We start from the raw sequence: 23531 nt of genomic DNA on the forward strand, positions 1-23531 counted from the left end.
TAAGGTCAAGTTAAAGGAGTTCATCATCACCAAGCCCTTATTATATGAAATGTTAAAGAGACTTACCTAAGAAAAAGAAGAAGATCAAAACTATGAACAGTAAAATGACAACAAACTCACAACTATGAACAACTGAACCTAAAAATCAAAAACAAACTAAGCAAAAAACTAGAACAGGAACAGAATAACAGAAATGGATATCACATGGAGGGTTACCAATGGGGAGAGGGTATAGGGACAATGGGGGCGAAAAGCACAGGGAATAAGAAGCATAATTGGTAGCTACAAAATAGACAGGGAGAGGATAAGAATAGTATAGGAAATGGAGAAGCCAAAGAACGTATATGTACAACCCATGAACATGAACTAAAGTGGGGGAAATGCTGGTGGGAGGGACAGTGCTAGGTGGAAGGGGATAAAGGGGAAAAAATGGGACAACTGTAATAACATAATGAATAAAATGTATTTTTTAAAAGAAGTCTGCACCCTTGTGTGTTTCCAAAAATTTCTTTATGTAACTATTACTCTTTAGGAACTTAAGATCAAGACTACTATAACCTTTGGTTTACAAATACTTTATATGTAACTCTCTTTTCTAAAGTGAATATTCCCCCCTCCTGAGTGGGAAATAAAGTGGATTCAATAGCAGTGTGTACAAGCAAATTAAAGTAGAACAAACAAGAGCTTCTCTCTGAGTCTGACCATCAATTATCAATGAAGGCTCTTCACAATACAGGCAGAACTTAAGAGATCTTCCTGTAATTCACTAGCTGTCTGCATACTCTCCTCATTGCCACCTTCATTTCTTGATTCCTGAATGTGTAAATGACAGGATTCAGGAAAGGAGTGAGAACTGCATCACAGATGGCCAAAAACTTATCCAGATGTGTGGAAGGAGATGGCCACATATAGAAAAATATCAGAGGACCAAAGAACAGGACTACCACAGTAATGTGAGCTGATAGTGTGGACAGAGCCTTGGATAAACCACTTGAAGAGTGTCTCTGAACAGTGAGAATGATGACGATATAGGAAATTATCAGTATGAGAAAGGAGCCAACAGAGATGAATCCACTGTTGGCTGTGACCATGAACTCTAATTGGTATGTGTCTGTGCAGGCAAGTTTAATGAACCGAGGAAGGTCACAATAAAAGCTGTCCAGAACATTAGGACCACAGAAGGGTAATTTCACCACGAAAGCCAATTGAACAATGGAGTGGATGAGGCCAGTCATCCAGGCAGTTATTAAAAAGTAGATGCACATTCTTGGGCTCATGATGGTCAGGTAGTGAAGAGGCTTACATATGGCAACATATCTGTCAAAGGCCATGGCGATGAGCAGCACCATCTCCACACCACCAATGATGTGGATAAAGAAGATTTGAGTGATGCAGCCACTAAAAGAGATGACTTTATGCTTTCTAAAAAGGTCATAAATCATCTTGGGAGAAGTGACAGAAGAAGCTCCCAGGTCAATGAAGGAGAGATTGGCCAACAGAAAGTACATGGGTGAGTGTAAGTGAGGGTCAGAGGTCACAGTGAGCATAATGAGGGAGTTTCCCATCATGCTTGCCACATAACATGTAGAGGAGAACACAAAGAGGAGAAGCTGGATCTCCCAGGAATCAGTGAGTCCCAGGAACACAAACTCTGACACAGCAGAGTGATTTGCTCCATCCATTGGCTTTGTCAATCTTGCTACCTGAAAATATAAATTGTGATAATTATGTAATAAATTAGGAGAGAGATCAGAGTTATGAAAGCCTTTCTCTACCTTAGCATTAAAACTGACCTCATATGCCCAGGGCCTTTGAAATGTGATCACAGAGAAATTGGTGGTTTTCATATTGAGCTGTTTTCTACTACAAAGTTGCCTCTGCACTTAATACCCTCTGCTTCTTCCTAGAGTTAATGCTGTGATATTACTCATGATACAAGATGATCAATATGAGTAACAGGAATTCAACCTCAAACCTTTTGATTTTTGCTTCAAAACTAATACCTGGCCCCAGTCACGTAGAACTAATTACTGTTGTAATCCCTTCCAAGCCTGTAAACCTTTATCTGACAGACCCTTTTCTCTTCCTTCCCAGTCCCCACCTCTGAGAACATATTCATCTTAAATATTACTTAATTGTTCACCACACCTATGAAGTCTTGTTTTATTATTACTAGTATAACCACCAAGCCTTCTCTGCATTTGAGACCCCTCGGCTTTTTCCTAGGGTAGATACCATGATGTTCTTTATGAGATATAAGATTAATCAATGTGAATAATTGGAATTCAACCTCAAATTCTTTTGATTTTTGGTTCAAGATTAATATATCCTGGCTTCAGTCACACAAAATTCTTCACTACTTCTCAACTATTTCATCCACTCCCAAGACCACCCACCTTATTCTGACAAACAGACACTTCCTCCTGATGCCCTACCACTGGAACATATTTATCTTCAAGGTTCATTAAACTTTAACATATATCTGTGAGGTCTTGCTTTATCTTACCAGCACTTATTTTACTATTGCTCATATTTTAGTAAATTGAATACAGTTCTACCTGTACTGTAAGTGTCTTGAAGACAGATATTATGACTTATATTTGGATTCCCTAAAGCAATGAAAAAGTAGTCCACACCGTGGTACATATCCATGAACTGTGTTACCAGTTTGCATCATACTAGGTGCCATTTTACATCAGAGCAAAATCCAGGTGTGTGATTTTGTATTTACTAAAGTATCATCCATGAAAGACTGAGGGGAAAAACTGATTTTTCACTAAAAATAATTTGAGAAGCACTGCCCTAGAGTACTTAACATATGACCTGAGAAGCTTGAAATTATGAAGGGCATCATGGTGAAAAGCATTTTGTTTCTAACCTCTGTGGAAGGACTTACCACATTATCTTGTAATTTCAGTTTTATTTAGAGAAGCAACAAAGCGTAGTGGAAAGAATATGGAGTTTGGATTCAGCAAACCAAGATTTATATTATGATTCAACCACTGACAATCTGATTTTGGAGAAGTTACTTGAATTCTTGAGCCTCAGTTTATCTATGAAATTGCAATTAATAACATTAACTCCTCAAAACAAGTTGTAGGAATAAAATAATTAAAGTTTCATAACTGTGGATTTAATGTGTAGGTATTAACATGTAAATATTCGGTAAATGTTCATTTTACTTCCTTTTCTTTCACTTGTCCATTATAGTGCTCAATACATGAGGTAAATAAATAATAAAAAATAAAATGATGTTGGCCAGCAGATTTCTATATCCAAAAATATTTCAATAATATGATTACCTCCTTGTATACAATAATAGATTATAACATTCATACTCTTTTAGTGATCAAAATAAAAGTCATCCTGTATTGATTAAAGAAGGAGGACTTCTCTCATTTCTTTGTAGTATTTACTACAAATGTAATTCATTGTTTTTTTTCTTGTTTGTTCTCCCTTTCTTCTTTTTATTAAATTTATTAGGATGACATGGTCAATGAAATTATATAGGTTTCAAGTGTACAATTTATGATACATTATCTGTATATTGAATTGTGTATTTACCACCTAAAGTCAAATCTTCTTCTGTCACCATATAATTGACCCCGTTTATCCTTTACTACCACCCCACTTCCCTTCCCTCTGGTAACCACTATACTATTGGCTGTGTTTATGAGTTTTTGTTTGTCTTGTTTGTTTATTTGTTGCTTTCCATATCATATCTCACTTACGAGTTTTTCTCCCTTCTGATGAGACTACAAGTCCCATAAAGGTAAGGAATACATCTGTCTTATTATCCAATGTATCCCAAAACTTAGAATCACACCAGGTATATAATAAGGATATGTAAGTATTTCAGGAAATAAATATCTGCTGAAAGATAAAATAGGGTATATTTGGCTGATTCAAAATATATGGATATATGACTAATTATATAATTAATGAATATGGGTAATAAAACTTTATAGTTCCTAATAGAAAATAAGGGGTTATAAAATGAAAAAGAAATGTCACTCAGAGAAAAACAAATACCATATAATTTCACTTATAAGTGGAATCTAAAGAACAATATAAATGAACAAACAAAATTGAAACAGACTCATAGATACACAGAACAGACTGATGGTTACCAGAGGGGAGGGGGGTTGAAGAACTGGATGAAAAAGGTAAAGGAATTGAGAAGTACAGATTGGTTTTTACAAAACAGTCACAGAGATGTAAAGTGCAGCATAGGGAATATAGTCAATAATATTGTAATAATGATGTGTGGTGCCAGGTAGGTACTGGGAATATGAGGGGACCACTTTGTAAAGTATACGATTGTCTAACCACTATGTTGTACACCTAAAACCAATACAAAATAATATTGAATGTAAACTGTAATTGAAAAGTAAAATTTTAAAAAAGTGAAGAAGAATTAAGGGAAAAGAAAAATGAATGAGATTAAAAGGAAAATATAAAAAGGATGAAGAAATTGGAAATGTGTATAATGAAAAAGAAAAAAGAATAAAGCTTACTTTAAGTAAAAGGTAGTTTATGCGGTATGATCTGCATTATTTTCTGGGCCAACTCTTCAAAAATTCTATAATCATAAGCAAATTATAGTATTATATCTCCAGGTGTCTTTTAAGTGCCAAGGCTCTTAGAAGAGTTTCTGCATAAGCTTTTACCAGGTATGCATAAGGGGCTGTGAATTTATTAACCTTTTGACTCTCCAATCCCTATCAAATAGGTAAGAACTGGGAATTTTAGAAAAAGTGAACTTAAAGCAGAGTGAGATATAAATATGGAACCTGGATGTACCAAAAGCGTGAGAATATATCCGTTCAAATATTAGAAAATGTAGATACTGGAAAAGTTTGGGTCATCACAGATTGTAAGTCACTTGAGACAGAGTCAGAATCCAAACCTCGGTCCACAGCAAAAGTCAGAGAGGTTTCCAGATGGAGACGCAAGAATATGATGTTTATTCACTTAAAAATTGTCAAATACCCATGAAGAAAAATCCTGCATAATGGTGTTCTGAAATCATTTCCTCTTATAGATTGGCTATGCTTTGAAATGAAAACATATAATTATATGTTTTCTTAAACATATAATTATAGTCATAATTTTAATTTAATATCCATGATGCAAAAGACAAGGCCTAACTCTTTGCCTTCTGTTGTAATTAATCTGTTTTCTTGATCCATAGATAATTGATTAATTCTCCAGATTTCTAGATATTTAATCCTTATGGATGAAGGAAATATTGGTGACTGAGGTTTTAAATATTCTAAGAGAGTCATCAAGATGAACACAGCCAGTTGTTAGGTTTGAACAAGGTACTAATGTAAAACATCACTCAATATAAAAATATTGTGGGTTTAACATCTCCCACAGCTCAAACTTGCTGCATTTTATCTTTAAAATTATCACAAAAACCCTCCTTATATCCAACTAAAGTCCTGCCTTCTCTAATTTAAGGCCACCTCTACTTTTACTTTTATAACTGTGAGAAATAGAAATAATTCTGTGTCTTTTTCAGAACACCTTTTATGTACATAAATGCAACAAATTAAGTCACCCTTTAGCTTTCTGTTTGCAAGACTCAACAAACTCCATACATTTTATGCACCTATTAGGATCTCTTTCTGTCTTATTCCCTTCCATCCAAAAATGTTTCTCATTTGTCAGCCTCCTCTAAACCTTTCCTACAGCTTAGACATAAAATTGATACTTACAGCTTAGAGATAAAATTGACATAAAACACTCTAATTCTAAACCACATAAGAGACCAGGGAAACTAGTTCAATCTCCTGGTAGTTTATTTTTTTAATTTGCAACACCATATTTTCAGATGAAATTATATTGGAAATTATTTATTCAGCTTTGTGGTTTTTGGTCTCCATTTCTTTTATTTTTATTGTTTGTATAAAATCCCTTTCCATCTTGTAAACTTGACAAGTTCCTAATGATTTGCTTCCCTTTTCACAGAAGATGTTAAGTTTATACCCATCACTTTTGAAAAGCTAGAGGAGTGAAAAATATAATTACCCTTTTAAAAATATTTCCAGGTGTCATCAATTTTTCTTGCTTGTTTATTAAGTGGCAGAGGGTGAGAATCATTCATTCAATCAGCATCAAGATCAGAGTGATTAATTGCAACCAATGCTGAATCCATATTATAAAACCATTTGACTTTTTCTAATGTCTTTCACATTACCCTAGGCACAATGTGATTTTAACTAAATGTTAAGGTGAGTTAACCTTTTCTAATATGTCAATAAACTTTTCAAAATGATCCTTTTATGCTATTCAGTTTCATATCCTGCACACTTTGCTTTGGCATTCAAGCACCTGAGTATATGGCTCATATTCATAACAATTCCAAAGACAAAATTATTATGTCCAAACTAAACCACTTTTTGCATTACTAAATTCATTTCCATCCTTCCATTTTACCTGTACGGAGAGAACAGCATCTTCCAGGAGTCTGGATTTTCCTGTGTTCTCCAACACAAAGTGCCATATAAAATCCTGCCATAAGAACAAATGAAGGTTATTATAGCTCAAAAGGACAGTGACCAAGTGATTCTGCAAAAGCATGATAGTTTAGAAGGAGCTTATGGATCAAGGGACTTTGCCTCTAGAGAACTATTTGCCTTGACCAGAGCAACCAAAGGATCTAAAACCTAATAATAAGACACCAGAGAAGAAGAGGGAAATAAGAGTGGAATACTTTTGTTAAAAAGATTTATGATATTTTAGACTTCCAGGAAGTCCAGGAAGCTCAGAGTGTCCCAAAGAAGCTGGAACCAAGGAAGCACACACCAGGGCACATCATAACTACATTACCCAAGATTAAACAGAAGGAGAGAATTTTACAAGCAGCAAGAGAAAAGGAAACAGTTACCTACAAAGGAGTTCCCATAGGACTGTCAGATGATTTCTCCAAAGAGACCTTACAGGCAAGAAGGGGCTGGAAAGAAGTATTCTAAGTCATGAGAGGCAAGGACCTACATCCAAGATTACTCTATCCAGCAAAGCTTTCATTTAGAATGGAAGGGCAGATAAAGTGCTTCTCAGATAAGGCCAAGTTCAAGGAGTTCATCATCACCAAGCCCTTATTCTATGAAATGTTAAAGGGATTTATCTAAGAAAAAGAAGATTAAAAATATGAACAGTAAAGTGACAGCAAACTCACACTTAATAACAACCACACCTAAAACAAAAACAAAAGCAAACTAAGCAAATAACTAGAACAGAAACAGAACCACAGAAATGGAGATCACATGGAGCATTATCAAAGGGGAGTTGGAGGGGGACATAGAGGGGAGACGTACAGAGAATAAGTCGCATAAATGGTAGGTAAAAGACAGACAGGGGGAGGTTAAGAATAGTATAGGAAATGGAGAAGCCAGAGAACTTACATATATATATGACACATGGACATGAACTAAAGGAGGGCAATGTGGGTGGGAGGGGGTGGGCAGGGCAGAGGGGAATAAAGGGGGTAAAATGGGACAACTGTAATAGCATAATCAATAAAATATATTTTTAAAAAAGAGAATAGTATAGGACATGGAGAAGCCAAAGAACTTATATGTATGATCCATGGACATGAGCTACGGTGGGGGAATGATGGTGGGAGGGGGTTACAGAGCAGAGAGGAATAAAGCAGAGAAAAAATGGGACAACTGTAGTTGCATAATCAATAAAATATATTAAAATTTATAATAAAATAAAATGTGTGTGGTACCCCCAAAAAAGTTCCAGTATGCCTTTGTTGTGTCCTGAGTTCCACTATTCTGTGTAACACTGAGCACTGACTTCTGCCCACACTCCTGCCAATCAGCATAGGGTGTAAAGAATGATAGATACCTCAGAGATCCTCTGGTATACATCTTCTCTGCTCAGGTTTACTCATCCTTGTGCTATCCCACACAAATAGGAAATAAATTATAAATAATATGGGCTTACCACCACTTCAAGCAAGGCTGACAATTCTAGAGTATTTTTCTAAGTAGATCAGTGTGTTTGGGGTCACTCAGATAGATTTGTAATTCTCTACTTCCTGATCTTAGTCTCAGATTACTAACAAGGTTGTGTTTAAATTGGAATTACTGAATAAAATTTTTAAAAAATATCTCAATGTAATCATTCTAAAATTTCTCCACTAGTTTATTCTTCTTGATGTGGGTAGAAAGAGCTCAGGACTCTTCGGAATAGCAGAAAGACATACTGGAAGGGGCACTGGAGTTGCATGCTCCCCAAATGGTTGTTTTTCCTGCTCTCATTGTAGCAAGTCTTGGAGAAGGCTGTTGTTGCTAGGACCTGAATAAAACTTTGCTAGTAATTGTAAAATCCTTTTATTTTATAGTTAAGGAAACCAAAGTACAGAGAGCATAAATGGCATTGCTGACACTAAGGAACAAGTTGATGGCACATTTGTATGTTTGACCCTTGGATTCTCTAGTCAATCCATGCTATTTCCTCTGTACCATGCTGCTTTTGTTGTGATGGTTCTACTTTTTCATCCAGTATGTGGCCAAGGAAATCATAATATATCAAAGCTAGGTTCTTCAGTGTTGCCCAAAAGTCTTCACATTTTATTCCCACTGGACTCAAATCTCTGCCCCTACTTTATTCTTTGCCTGGAGACCAACACTCAAGACATCTGTGCACAAGTCCCTAAAACAATTTTCCCTACACCAAACATGAAGTCATGATTTGACTCTACTTATCCTGCTGTCTTCTATGTTTTGGCTGTGAGTTTTCTGTTGCAATATCCACATGGAATAAGAGAGCTGATTAATTTCTTCTGGTTGATTAGATTCTCACTGTTCTGTGTGGTTCCATGTAAAGTTCTGATCTCCATCAAAAACAGTTTCCATCCATCTAACCTACCTGGACCAATGGCATAGACCTGGGATTACCATTCTGAGTGAATTAGCCCAGGGAGGTGTTTCCTAGGACCTCAGAAAATTGACCACAGCAACCAAAGGGAAAAGGTGGTAATGGGTCACTTGAGGAGGAGGAAAGGAGACTTGGGATTTTTGTGTGTGTGTGAAATTATCAATTGTTTCTGCTTGTTCTTCTTAGTTATGAAGGTAGAAACATCATAAGAATGAAGACATAAACCTCTAAAATAGTGAAAATGATGCTCGTCATCTTCATAGAAAGGAAAGGAGGGAGAGAAAGAAGAAGAGAAAGAAGACTCCAATGGTTAACCATTCGTGGAATAACAAAAAAAAAAAAAAATCCCTGTTTAATAAAGAACTCTGACTGAGCTGTAAATGCCAGTTACATTTTCAGTATTGTTGATTATATTTAAATTGTCCTTATAATGAAGCATAATTTTATAATTTAAGAAAAATAAGCTTTCAGAGCTCCTACCCTTCACAACAGTATGGATGGAACTGGAAAGTACTATGCTAAATGAAATAAGTCAGGCTGTGAAAGACAAATACTATATGATCTCACCAGTAAGTGGAACCTAATCAACAAAACAAACAAGCAAGCAAAATATAACCAGAGGCTCGGAAGTAAAGAACAAACTGACAGCAACCAGAGGGGTGTTGGGAGGGGGTAATGGGAGGAAAATGGGGAAGGGCCATCAAGGAACATGTATAAAGGACACATGGACAAAGCCAAAGGGGATAGGATCAAGGGTGGGAGGTGGGGATGGCTGGGGTGGGGGAAAGTGGTGGGGATAAAACGGAGACAACTGTACTTGAACAAAAATAAAAAAAGAAAGAATAAATTATAGATTTGAAAAACAAAAACAAAAAATAATAATTATGTGATGCGATAGAGGTTTTATTTAATACTATGGTGGAGCCGTGGCTGGTATGACTCAGTAGATTGATCACGGGCCTGCCAACTAAAGGGTTGCTGGTTCAATTCCCACTCAGGGCACATGCCTGTGTTGCAGGCCAGGTCCCCAGTATGGGATGTGCAAGAGGTAACCACACATTAATATTTCTTTCCCTCTCTTTCTCCTTCCCTTCCCCTATCTCTAAAAATAAATAAATAAAATCTTTTTAAAAAATACTATGATGGTAATCACATATCAATATATGTGTATGTGTCAACACATTGTACATCTTAAAATTATGTCCTATGTCAATTACATATCAATAAAAATAAAATTTAAAGCAAAACAAAAAGTAAAAATAAAAAATAAGCCTTCAGTGTGGCATCTAGAATGTGATCTAGAATGTGACCCATGAACCATTAGAAAGAATAACTGTATTAAGATAATAATATATAGAGATGGTTCATCAACAGTTAGGTTCTTTTTTATGTGTGTGGTATGGAGAGATGAAAATGGTGTTATAATAGCAGCACAAGAGCACTGTACTCAAAATGCTAGCAGAGCTGAAATGAGGCAAATCACTAATGGTTTAATCTCTTATAGGTCAACTTCTTAAAAAGAAATGACAACAAAATGGAGAAGTTCCTCCATTTACACTTTATGTTTGCATCAAAAGTATGCAGAGAGTCAGTAAAAAAAGTCATTAATGTACTATGATTACACAGAGTATTCTATATTGGTTATCTATTGCTGTCCCTCAAAGTAGCTTAAATCACTAACATTTTACATGCTCATGACTTCAATTAGAGCCAAGCTCACCTGGGCTTTCCCATGAGGCATCATTTGTCTGGAGCCTTAATGCTGCCTATTGGTTATGCCTCTTTCTACAAGGGGCCTTTTATTATTCAGTTGTCTTGGTAAAGCTTTTTTACAGGGCGGTGGGGAACACTACAACAAGGCAAAGGCAGAAGCTGCAAAGCCAACTATGCCTAAATTCTGGAATTCATGTAACATCATCTTAGCCACATTCCATTGGTCAAAGCAAGGAATAAGACCAGGACATATTTAAGATTGGGGAAATAGACTCCACCTCTTAGCAGAAGAAGGTGCAAAATATTGTAGCTATGTTTTTCAACCAACTAGAGACTGTACGGCTACACATTCTGAGTTGTGTTGATTGACTAAGTCTCAGAAACTTTAATATAGGGACCTGATAAACACCTTAGTATGCTGTTACTCCAACTTTTACTAACTCAAAGATACATTGGCTCTCTTTCATTCCTGCTTTTGTCTTAGATTCAACAGGTTTGTAATAAGTAATATTAATCTTAATTTTCTAAACAAGTTTGTATCCGGGTACTATATATGAGACTTGTTTAAGCCATATGACATTCCAGAGTCTTCTGTGCCCAGGACTAACCAGCCTTCTAATTGTCAAAGAATATTCAGGAACACTGAAGCAGAGACACAGTCATATTACTTCATCTGAGGATAAGAAACTTCTTATCCTCAACAAATAAGATCAGGCATGTATAGAACTAATAAACTTGAGGTGTACAAATGAGGGCAGTCTGATATATCTGTGAGCAAATCATTATAAAAGCAAGACATCTGACAAAGTAGGCCAGACTAAGCATCTGGCCTATGTTAGAGTGGAGAGGTAGTAATTCCAGGTTCTTTGTATATCAAACACACTTCAATAAAACTGTTTAAATCAGGGGTGTCGAACTCATTTTCAATGGGGGCCACAACAGCCTCATGGTTGCCTTCAAAGGGCTGAATGTAATTTTAGGACTGTATAAATGTAACTATTCCTTAACAGTTAAGCAAGAGCTCAGTGCTGCTGCCAGGTAGAAACAAGGTGCTGGGACAGGTAAAACAAGGTGGAGGGCCAGATTTGGCCCCAGGGCCTTGTGTTTGCCACCTGTGGTTTAAATATAGATAGATGATAGTAAGATGTTAAGATGATGGATGATGATGATAGAGAGATGATAGATGATAGATAGACAGATAGGTGTGGATAGATATCCACATAATTCACAGAGAGAGAGGAAGGGAGGAGAAAGACACAGAGACATAGAACCAAGAAGGGACTCTATCTACATGATATAGATAAATCAGTTTTTTAAATAACAAAACTACTATAAAAATGTTATGCCAGTAAATTTTAAAACTGAAAAGAAAAGATAGACAAATTCAAAATATATATTCATTTTTCTTGAATAAGTTGTGATAAATTATACATATTTTTAAAGAAGTATGTATATAAACTTTACAAATGAGCAAAATCAAACATACTGATTATAGATAATACATCTTTAATAAAATTTTTTTCAAAAAATCAAAAGAAGAATAAACAAAAAAAAAATCCAGTATAGTGATTACTATTGGGTAGAAGTCAGGATAAAGAGGTAAGAGACAGGAAAGTACATGCAATGATAGATGGGCTCAGAGGTATTTATCTTAGTATGCTCTATAACTCAAATGTTACATATTTTATAAATATGTAATATTTCATAAATATGTAATATTTCATACAAATAGAAGGAAATTTTTAATTTTATAGTACATAACAGTTATGTATTTTTTCTTATTGTCTTTCACCTTTATCACATTAATTATTCATCCATTGTTTGCAAAGGTGGGAGTAGCCACTACTTCAATTTGTGACTAGTGATGGAATTTTAAATCTACCCAACCACTTTAGTAGACATTTTTGCAATAGTAATCAAGCCTCACAAAAGAACAGCTATTTCATTTATATTAACTTGTCATGAAAAAGTAACCAAAGCCATGTGTACATAAAGAGGCATGTCAAGATATTTCAAAACAAGATGGTGGTGAGACAGGTGGGAGCAGAGTCCACTTCCCCTCAGCACCAGTGAAACGCCTTCCTGATGTGAGGAACAGAGTGACCAGCCAATGGTATTCCAGCATATATGAAGATTGGAGACCAAAGATAGAGGACATTGAAAGATCAGATGGTAAGAAGAGTGCTTAAGGACATTAAGGTCCCTGGGACCAGTGTGGGAACCAGGGCGGCTGAAGTCCCTGTCAGGGGCTGCAGGGGCTGCTGCAGGATTCTTGGGAGAGAGCCAGGCTGGGCTGTGTGAGAGGCCAGGTGCTCGTCTGGACCAGGGGGCTTGAATAGGAGGGATTTATTGAAAAGATAAAGAGAATATAGAGGCACTCAGTGGCTGTTTATAGAACTCTCCGCAGCAGCCTTGGACTCTTGTGCCCTTATCCCCTAAGCCCCTGGACTGTGAAGGCCAGATAGGCAGCCCCAGCACACACCTGAAGCACAGTTGGCACACACCCAGATCAGCGGACTGGGCACCCACACCTGAAACCCCAGGTGGGTGTGCACTCTGATCAGTGGCCCGGCTCCCTGAGCACACAGGCACAAAGCCGGGGATCAATGTGTACCCAGATCAGTGGCCGGCTGCCCATAGGCGACCACACCTGAAGCACCAGGGACTGAACATCTCCCACCTACCCCTGCGCACAGAGCCCTTCCGGGCCTACTCCTCTCTAGGAGGAAGGCAAAATGTCCAGAGGGGAGCTGCAGGGCTAGGGGAGACTGCAGTCCCTGGAAAGACTTAACTCAGTAGGGGGCTGAACTACCCTGAAGGAACACTGAGAGCCCCTAGCATCTACAACAGCAAAGAGCAAGAAGGTGGAGTGTGAGTTGCTCCTAATTGGTGCACCTCAAGGACAGGAAAAATGGTGGACTAAAGGCTTAGGATGGAGCAGAAGGACCCTGAGGAACTGGACTGGAGGCTGGAAAACAGCAAAGAGTGTGGGTCAGGAAGGGAGAAAAGTGAAACCAATCCCTCCACCCACCCCCTATCCTTTCCCGACAGGAACACCAGCAGAACTACTGCAGGGACCAGTTAAAAGCCAACAGAAGGCTTTTTATTTTGTTTTTCCTTTCTCCCTGAATTCCTTCCTGCTTTCTATCCTTCTTTCTTTTTTTTTATTCCTTCTTCCCTCCTTCCTTTACTTTTTTTTTTCTTCCTGCCTTCTTTTATTTATTTTTTTATTTTAATTTTTGTTAAAATTCGTTCTTATTTTTCCTCTGATCTTTTTTATTCCTTCTTCCTTCCTTTCCTTTTCTATTCCATTTTCCTTCCTTCCCTTCTCCTTTTTTTTCTTCTTTCTCTTTTTCACACAGGTGAGACAATGAAACCTAGAGCTCTGAAAAGACCAGAGATAGTCACTGTTAGACCCATAAACGACAGCTCAAGACCACTGAGCTCAGGAGATTAAGGACACAGCACGACTGAATCGCACTGGAATTCTACCATAGAAGTTCATACCATAAACCCAGGGAGTCAGAACAGATCAATTTAAAACAGAGACAAACAAGAATAGTTGCACGAACAATGGGAAGACACAGAAAAAATCCCCAAGTGAAAGGAAAGGAGGAAGCCTCAGAAAAAATGCTAAATAAAATAGAGGCAAGTCAACTATCAGATACAGAGTTCAAAGCAATGGTTATCAGGAAGCTCACTGAGCTCACAGAGAACTACCAGAAACTACAGGGAAACTACAATGAACTCACTGCAAACTGTATCAACAGGAAAAAGGAAATAGAAACTATCAACAAGGGCCAAGAGGAAATGAAGAATACAATTTCTGAACTGAAGAACACAGTAGAAAGAATCAAAAGCAGACTTCATGAAGCAGAGGATCAGATCAGCAAGCTAGAGGACAAAGTAGAAAAAAACACCCAGAAAGAGCAAGAAAAGGAAAAGAGGCTCAGAAACAATGAAGAGGGATTAAGGGAAATGCAGGACAACATGAAACGTAACAATATCCGTATAATAGGAATATCAGAAGGAGAAGAAGAGCAAGGGATAGAAAACCTGTTGGAAAAAGTAATGATGGAAAATGTCCCTACTCTGATGAGAGAAAAAGTCACTCAAATCCAGGAAACACAGAGAATCCCAAGCAAGAGGAACCCAAAGAGGCCCACTACAAGACACATCATAATTAAAATGGCAAATCTCCAAGACAAAGAGAGGATCTTAAAGGCTGCAAGGGAGAAACAGGACATAACATACAAGGGAGCCCCAATCAGGTTAGCAACTGACTTCTCAAAGGAAATGCTCCAAGCCAGAAGAGCATGGCAAAAAATATTCCAAGTAATGAGAACCAGAGGCCTGCAACCAAGGCTACTTTACCCAGCAAGGCTCTCAATCAAGATAGAAGGCCAAATAAAGAGCTTCCCAGACAAAGGAAGTCTAAAAGAATACAGCTCCACCAAACCAGCTCTGCAAGACATGCTAAAGGGACTGCTTTAAGGAAAGGAAGGAAAAGAGAAAGAGAGAGGAACACAGGTAGGAAAAAATGGCAATGAATAACTACCTATCGATAATAACCTTAAACATAAATGGATTAAATGCTCTAATCAAAAGACATAGAATAGCTGAATGGATAAGAAAACATGACCCACACATATGCTGCCTACAAGAGACCCACTCAGAACAAAAGACCTGCACAGATTGAAAGTGAAGAGCTGGAAACAAATTTTTCCCTGGACAGGGAAAAGAAGCCAGGGTAGCAATACTCATATCAGACAAAATAGACTGCAAAACAAGGGCCATAAAAGGAGACCCAGAAGGTCACTTCATAAACCTCAAAGGAAGAATCCACCAAGAAGACATAAACATTGTAAATATATATCCACCCAACATAGGAGCACCCAAATACATAAAGAAAATCTTGGAGGACTTCAAGAAAGATATTGACAGCAACACAATTATAGTTGGGGACTTTAACACCCCACTGTCAAAAATGGACAGATCTTCCAAACAAAATATCAAGAAGGATATTGTGCCACTTAACAATACCCTAGAGGAAATGGACTTAACTGATATTTACAGAGCTTTTCATCCCAAAGAAGAAAAATGCACATTCTTTTGAAGTGTACATGGAACTTTTTCAAAGATAGGCCACGTGATAGGACACAAAGCAAGCCTCAACAAATTCCAGAAAATTGAAATCATACCAAGCATTTTCTCTGACCACAAGGGGCTGAAACTAGAAACCAACCCCAAAGGAAAAAAACCCAAACACTCAAAATCATAGAGACTGAATAGCATGCTATTAAACAATGAATGGGTCAAGAACGAGATTAGGGAAGAAATCAAAAACTTTCTGGAAACAAATGAAAATGAACTCACAACAACCCAAAACCTATGGGATACAGCAAAGGCCATCCTGAGAGGGAAGTTCATAGCAATACAGGCCTACCTTAAAAAGATAGAAACATTTCAAACAAAGAGCCTAAGTCTACACCTACAAGAACTCAAGGAACAACAACAAAGACAGCCCAGAGCAAGCAGAAGGAAGGAAATAACGAAGATCAGAGCAGAGTTAAATGACACAGAGACTAAAAGCACAATTGTAAGGATCAATGAATCCAGGACCTGGTTCTTTGAAAAGATAAACAAAATCAACAAGCCTCTAAGTAGGCTCATTAAGAAAATAGAGAGGTTCGGCTGGGGTGGGGGAAGAGGGATTAAATAAATAAATAAATAAAATTTTAGCTATCCCAGTAGCTGTTTTAGTGTGTGTGTTGTGGTATTTCACTGTAGTTACAAGTTGCATTTCTCTGATATCTACTGCTGTTGAGCATTACGGCATGTGCTCGTTGGCCATTTCCATATCTTGTTTCATAAAACATTTGTTCAAAATAAATAAAGAGAGGATCCAAATAAACACCATTAGAAATGAAAGAGGAGAGATTACAACTCATACAACAGAAACATAAAGGATTATAAGAAATTACTACAAAGAACTGTGTGCCAAGAAATTTGAAAACATAGGTGAAATGGACACATTTCTAGAAAAATATAATCTTCCAAAACTGAATGAAGAAGAAACAGAAAGCCTGAACAGACCAATAACAGCAGACGAAATTGAAGCAGACATCAAGAAACTCCCAACACACAAAAGTCCTGGACCAGATGGTTTCACAGGAGAATTCTATAAAGCATTTAAGGAAGAGCTAACCCCTATCCTTCACAGACTATTCAAAAGAATCCAAATTGATGGAAGACTCCCAAACTCTTTTTATGAAGCCAGCATCATCCTAATCCCAAAACCAGATAAACACACAACAAAGAAAGAAAACTTCAGGCCACTAGCACTGATGAACATAGATGCTAAAATTCTCAACAAAATACTGGCAAACTGCATCCAGCAATACATTAAAAAGATCATCCACCATGACCAAGTGGGATTCATCCCAGGGATGCAAGGATGGTACAATATTTGCAAATCAATAAGCATAGTACATCAAATAAACAACAGCAAAGACAAAAATTACATGATCATATCAATAGATGCAGAAAAAGCATTTGATAAAGTACAGCACCCATTTCTGATAAAAACACTCAGCAAAGTGGGAATAAAGGGAGCATTCATCAACATAATAAAGGCCATATATGAGAGACCTACAGCCAACATCACACTCAATGGACAAAAACTTAGAGCTTTCCCACTAAGATCAGGAACAAGACAAGGATGCCCTCTCTCACCACTCCTATTCAAAATAGTGTTGGAAGTCCTCGCCACAGCAATCAGACAAGAAAAAGAAATAAAAGGCATCCAAATTGGAAGGGAGGAAATGAAACTGTCACTGTTTGTAGATGACATGGTAGTGTACATGGAAAATCTTATAGACTCCACCAAAAAACTACTTGACCTAATAAATGAATTTGGCAAAACAACTGGATACAAAGTCAATACTCAGAAATCAAAGGCATTACTGTATATCAACAACAAAACTGCAGAAACAGAAATCAGGAAAAATATCCCATTTGATATAGCAACAGGAAAAATAAAGTACCTAGGAAAAAACCTATCCAAGGAGGTAAAAGACCTGTACTCAGAAAACTACACAACACTCAAGAAGGAAATTAAGGAAGACACAAACAAATGGAAGCATGTACCATGCTCATGGATTGGAAGAATTAACATTATCAAAATGGCCATACTACCCAATGCAATTTATAGATTCAATGCAATCCCTATTAGAGTACCCACGACATATTTCATAGATATAGAACAAACATTTCAGAAATTTATATGGAACCATAAACGACCCCAAATAGCTGCAGCAATTTTAAGAAAGAAGAACAAAGCAGGAGGGATCACAATACCTGATATCAAACTGTATTAGAAGACCACTGTAATCAAAACAGCCTGGTACTGGCATCAAAACAGGGACATAGACCAATGGAACAGAACAGAGAACCCAGAAACAAACTCAAGTCTTTGCAGTCAATTAATATTTGACAAAGGAGGCAGGAGGGTAAAATGGAGCAAAAACAGCCTCTTCAACAGATGGTGTTGGGAGATCTGGACAGCTACGTGGAAAAAAGTGAAACTCGATCACCAACTTATGCAATACAGAAAAATAAACTCAAGGTGGATAAAAGACTTAAATATAAGTCGTAACACCATAAAAGTCCTAGAGGAAAACATTGGCAGGACGATCTCAGACATTCCATGCAGTAACATCTTCACAGACACGTCCCCTAAAGCAAGGGACATAAAGGAACGAATAAACAAATGGAACCTCATCAAAATAAAATGCTTCTGCATGGCTAAAGAAAACAGCACCAAATTACAAAGAGAACCAACAGTATGGGAAAACATATTTGCCAATGATACCTCAGACAAGGGCCTGATCTCCAAAATATATAAAGAACTCACAGGACTACACGCCAGGAAGAAAAACAACCCAATTAAAAAATGGGCAAAGGACTTGAACAGACACTTCTCCAAGGGAGACATACAGAGGGCCCAGAGACATATGAAAAGATGCTCAGCATCACTAGCCATCAGACAGATGCAAATTGAAACCACAATGAAGTACCATCTCACACCAGTCAGAGTGGCCAACATAAACAAATCCACAAACAAATGTTGGAGAGGATGCGGAGAAAAGGGAACCCTAGTGCACTGTTGGTGGGAATGCAGACTGGTGAGGCCACTGTGGAAAACAGTATAGAATTTCCTCAGAAAACTAAAAATGGAACTGCCCTTTGACCCAGCAATTCCACTGCTGGAATTATACCCTAAGAACCCTGAAACACCAATCCAAAAGAACCTATGCACCTCAATGTTCATAGCAGCACAATTTACAATAGTCAAGTACTGGAAGCCACCTAAGTGCCCATCAGCAAATGAGTGGATCCAAAAACTGTGGTACATTTACACAATGGAACTCTACACAGCAGAGAGAAAGAACGAGCTTATACCCTTTGCAACAGCATGGATGGAACTGGAGAACATTATGCTAAGTGAAATAAGCCAGGTGGTGAGGGACAAATACCATATGATCTCACCTTTAACTGGAACATAATCAATAAAAGAAAAAAGCAAACAAAATAGAACCAGAGACATTGAAGTTAAGAACAATCTAACAATAAACAGAGGGGAGTGGGGACTGGACAGTGGGGAGAGGGGATTACAGGAACAACTATAAAATACACGTGGAGGAAATCAAGGGGGAGGGTCGAGGTGCGGGTGGGAGGTGAGTTCGGCTGGGATGGGGTGGAGAGATGGGGAGAAAAGGGGGACAAATGTAATGGAATAACAATAAAAAGTTTTAAAAAATATTCTATATAAGAGAAAAATTCAGTTGAATTCCTAAATAATTAAGTATTCTTAAATTTTAAAAAAGAGATCTTTATAGCAAAACTGTTGATATCTAAAAAACGAGAACTTAAATGTCAGCAATGAAGTATTGACTAAGTGATATGGCTATACCCAGACAATAAATTACCATATTGCCAACCAACTTAGCATAGAACTACCTGCTAGAAGTAGATTTATCACCATGAAAAATTTAGATATGATATTCTTAAATTATTCACATATATTGTTAAATGCACTGTAGAACAATGTGATCTACAAAATAATATACAAATTATTTTGTGTAAATTTTAAATTCATAAATGAAAATTCTAAAAGAAATATAACAAAATTTTGAGTTTGAGTGAAATAATTTTCAGTGACATTCTTTCTTTTTTTATTGTGCTTACCTACAAACATACTTTAGACTCCACCAGTTTGTTATCCTGAATACATATAATGTAACATTTCTGCTAAATCTATTATATTTTCCCATTCCTTTCCATGCCTTGTAATATGGAAGGAAACCGTTGTTGCTTTCATCCTCTCAGCTTTTATTTACTATAGCTCTTTGTGCAAAAAAATAAATAAATAATTATTGACTGTCCACTCAAGGCCAGCCATCTGCTAGATCAAAAGGAATCATGTTTTCTGCTTTATGGACCTTTTTTTTTTCCCATGAAGAGAAACAAAGAGAGGTAAAGTTATGAAGACATTAAACAAAACATACAATAAAGAATAACCGAAGCAGAAAGGGAGGAAGGAATTTCTTTAGGTAGAAAGTATTTTGAATATGAAAAACCTAAATCTGAAACCTGAATGAGGAAAAGCAGCCAGCCTTGCATATTTCCAGACAAACGGCTCCGCAAGTAGACAGAAGGTCCAATATACAGGTCTCAAACCAAGAGTGTGGTGTATTCAAGTAACAGAAATTCCAAAATGTCTAAAAAGAATGAAAAGGAGTCAATGAAGTTGGCAGGGCCAAATCTCAAGCTTTGGGGACCCTAGTTAGGCAATGAGGTAGAGGAGAAATCATCCCTTGTCATGCTGTGGTATCAACCTGCCCTTAGCTCCAGAGCTTTCCATGAGCTTCTCAGGGCATGCACTTACCTCAAAAGATGGGTCAGCATGGGCTTTAGCCCCATTCCATAGCATGCACAAATTCACAAATCTCCTCTACTCAAGCCCTTTCATTGAGTCTACCCACCTTACTATACCCGTTACTTGCAGTGATTTTTTCTTGTTTCAGAGATCCATAGTTCCTTCTTACAAATGAGTTGTAGAGTTCTAACAAAATTCTTTATAGTTCCTGGCACAGGCTTGAGAATATAATGAATACCTTTTTGGATAATTGAATTCCTATTTATAAAATTTTTCATACCTAGTCAGCTTGGTAACTACTTTCAGCACATTATTGCAATCAATAACTATTGTATTAATATAACAAAGCTTAATAGAACTATTGCATAGCATATAAAAAGTCATTTGAATATAAGAGAAAGAACATGCAGAAAGTAAATTGAACTGTGGCATTCTGAAGTCTCTATATTTAAGGGACTTTATGATATAAAATATGCTAGTCCTGTTAGGAAAAAAACAAGTTCTTGATCAAGGTCTAATGAATGGAGTTAGAAATGAAGACATTACAAAGAAATTTGTAGATAGCTTGAAAGAAAGTCATCAAAACTGAGATGTGGTTTTAATGTTTTATTTCATTTTGTTGAACAGGCACTTATATAACACTATAGACCAGGAATTGTTTAAAGCAATTTACAAACACAAATTAAGTTAATCTATACACCTTATGAGTAAGGTACACCTAGCCATAAAGAACTGCCATTTTTGTAAGTTGAAACAGTCAAATATCATACATTTCAGGTGATTTAATTTATCTCCACCTTACAGATGATCGAATTTAGGCATGAAGAGGATAAGCAATTTGTGTGTCAGTAAAAAGCAAAGCTAAGACTGATGTCAGGCAATCTGGCTCAAGAGTCTGTGCTTATAATCATGTCACTGGGGGGGAAAAAGAATTTACCTAACTCTACAGAACCATTGCTGGTTTCATTATGATTAGGGCAAGGATCAGCACTAGCTGCCACAAAATTATTAAATAGGTCATTGTCTTTGCTCATTACCTGACCCTCGTTGTTTGAATCCCCTGACAGGCAACACAACTTTTGAAATAACTGAAGTAATGATACGGCTTAAGTCATAGTTACCACATACACTAGCTGAATTGTTTAAGAAGTAATAACCAAGTGATCCAATTTCAGGCTAATGTTATGATCTCTTGAAATCAAAAATAACTTTAGCTCTTTGCTTTCATTTATTGAAGGGCAATATATGTTGAAAGGTAAAAGTTAGACATCTCTTAAAAATCCCCTTTTTATCTCTTATCTGTTTTATTCATACATTGCAGCTATTCCCTTATGTCTCACTATAAACCTCAAAGAAAACTATCCATAATAATTGCAAATTTTAGCATATTTTCAAAGCACTTTTTCTTCAAATTCTACATCATAAACCACAAAAATAAATCTGACAAGGGAGAATTCACCTTAGAATAGAGTAGAAAAAGAGATATAAAAGACCAGTCCAGAATCCTCTTTATCAACAAGGAATCAGAAAATATGGAAACAAACTTATAATAACACTTTTTATTCCATCACATTGCATAAGAAAGAAAAATACCATATCCTCCTTGGTTATGGCAGAATATGACAGAAAACACACTAAGAAAATCTTGGACATTAGTAATTGAGCTACTAACTAAAGCATCATTGCTGCTGTTTCATTGGTTCATGTCTGTAGCATGGGCAGAAAATATTAGAGATGCTTGTCTTTCTTGATATCAAAATCACTTAAAACTGCTTCCTGAAACTCAACATCTGACTGAATAGTCTCTCCATTGCCACCTTCATCTCTCTGTTCCTAAAGGTATAGATGGCAGGATTCAGAAATGGGGTGATGAATACATCAAAAACAGCAAGGAATTTATCCACTGGCACTGTGGGAAATGGCCAAGAGTACACAAAAATACATGGACCAAAAAATAAGACCACCACTGTAATGTGAGCTGACAGTGTAGAGAGGGCCTTGGACAAGCCATCTGAAGAACGTTGCCAAACAGTGACCAAAATGAAGATATAAGAGATAATCAAAATGAGAAAAGTTCCCAGGGAGATGAAACCACTATTGGCAGTGACCATGAGCTCCAATTTGTAAGTGTCTGTGCAAGCAAGCCTAATAAATCGTGGAAGATCACAGTAAAAGCTATCTACTTCATTGGGGCCACAGAATGGTAAGTTTACAACAAATACAAGTTGGATCCATGAGTGGATGATTCCAATGGTCCAGGAAGCCACCAGGAGTAAAATACAGGTTCTAAAGTTCATGATAGTCAGGTAGTGAAGAGGCCTACATATAGCAACATAACGGTCAAAGGCCATGACAATGAGCAGAACCATCTCAGTTCCTCCAATAACATGAATGAAGAACATCTGAGCAATGCAGCCTTGGAAAGAGATCACTTTCCTCTCCTTGAAAAGATCAGAAATCATCTTGGGAGCTGCAATGGAGGAAACCCACATGTCAATAAAGGAGAGGTTGGCCAGCAGGAAGTACATGGGAGAGTGTAAATGGGAGTCAGAGATCACTGTGAGCACAATGAGAAGGTTTCCTAAAACACCTGCTACATAGGACACAGAGAAAACTAGAAAGAGAACTAGTTGCATCTCCAAAGAACTGGTGAGTCCCACCAACAGAATCTCAGGCACCACCGAATAATTTCCTACCCTCATGGTCTCAGTCACTTTGGGCTCCAAATTTGCCTGAAAGAACAGGAAAAATAAGAAATTGGAATTACTAGTTGTATCAGACAGGGTTCCATTAGAGAAGCAGAACCACTAGGAGATAATGTACTATGGGATTTCTGACAGTGACTTGATCTTAGGAAATCATGGAAGCTGATTCAGCAGTCTCTGTAAGTCAGTTGACTTTGCATCTGATGCTGTAGTTTGAAGTTCACATGACAGGCAGTTAGGAAAGAAAGATGGTTATAAAATGGGGGAAATAAAAA

General features: G+C 37.2%; 2 protein-coding genes across 3 annotated transcripts in view; both read right to left on the reverse strand.

Moving 5' to 3' along the window:
* LOC112311673 (olfactory receptor 4F3/4F16/4F29) overlaps positions 1-23531 on the reverse strand; it is a 27306-nt gene continuing 3775 nt past the window's right edge. The window contains exons 2-3 of the mRNA XM_024568097.3: positions 6445-6519; positions 1-1703 (exon numbers count right to left, since the gene is read on the reverse strand). Of these exons, the coding sequence (XP_024423865.2) occupies positions 744-1682 (939 nt within the window). The 5' untranslated portion in view covers positions 1683-1703; positions 6445-6519 and the 3' untranslated portion in view covers positions 1-743. The remainder of the gene's footprint in view (positions 1704-6444; positions 6520-23531) is intronic.
* The window catches only part of LOC112311612 (olfactory receptor 4F15), an 8074-nt gene continuing 5695 nt past the window's right edge, over positions 21153-23531 (reverse strand). For both annotated transcript variants that reach the window (XM_045202188.3, XM_045202192.2), the window contains exon 2: positions 21153-23283. In XM_045202188.3, coding sequence (XP_045058123.1) covers positions 22315-23283 — 969 coding nt within the window. In that variant the 3' untranslated portion in view covers positions 21153-22314. The remainder of the gene's footprint in view (positions 23284-23531) is intronic.

The sequence above is a fragment of the Desmodus rotundus genome, chromosome 7, assembly GCF_022682495.2.
Source record: "Desmodus rotundus isolate HL8 chromosome 7, HLdesRot8A.1, whole genome shotgun sequence".
Lineage (NCBI taxonomy): Eukaryota > Metazoa > Chordata > Mammalia > Chiroptera > Phyllostomidae > Desmodus > Desmodus rotundus.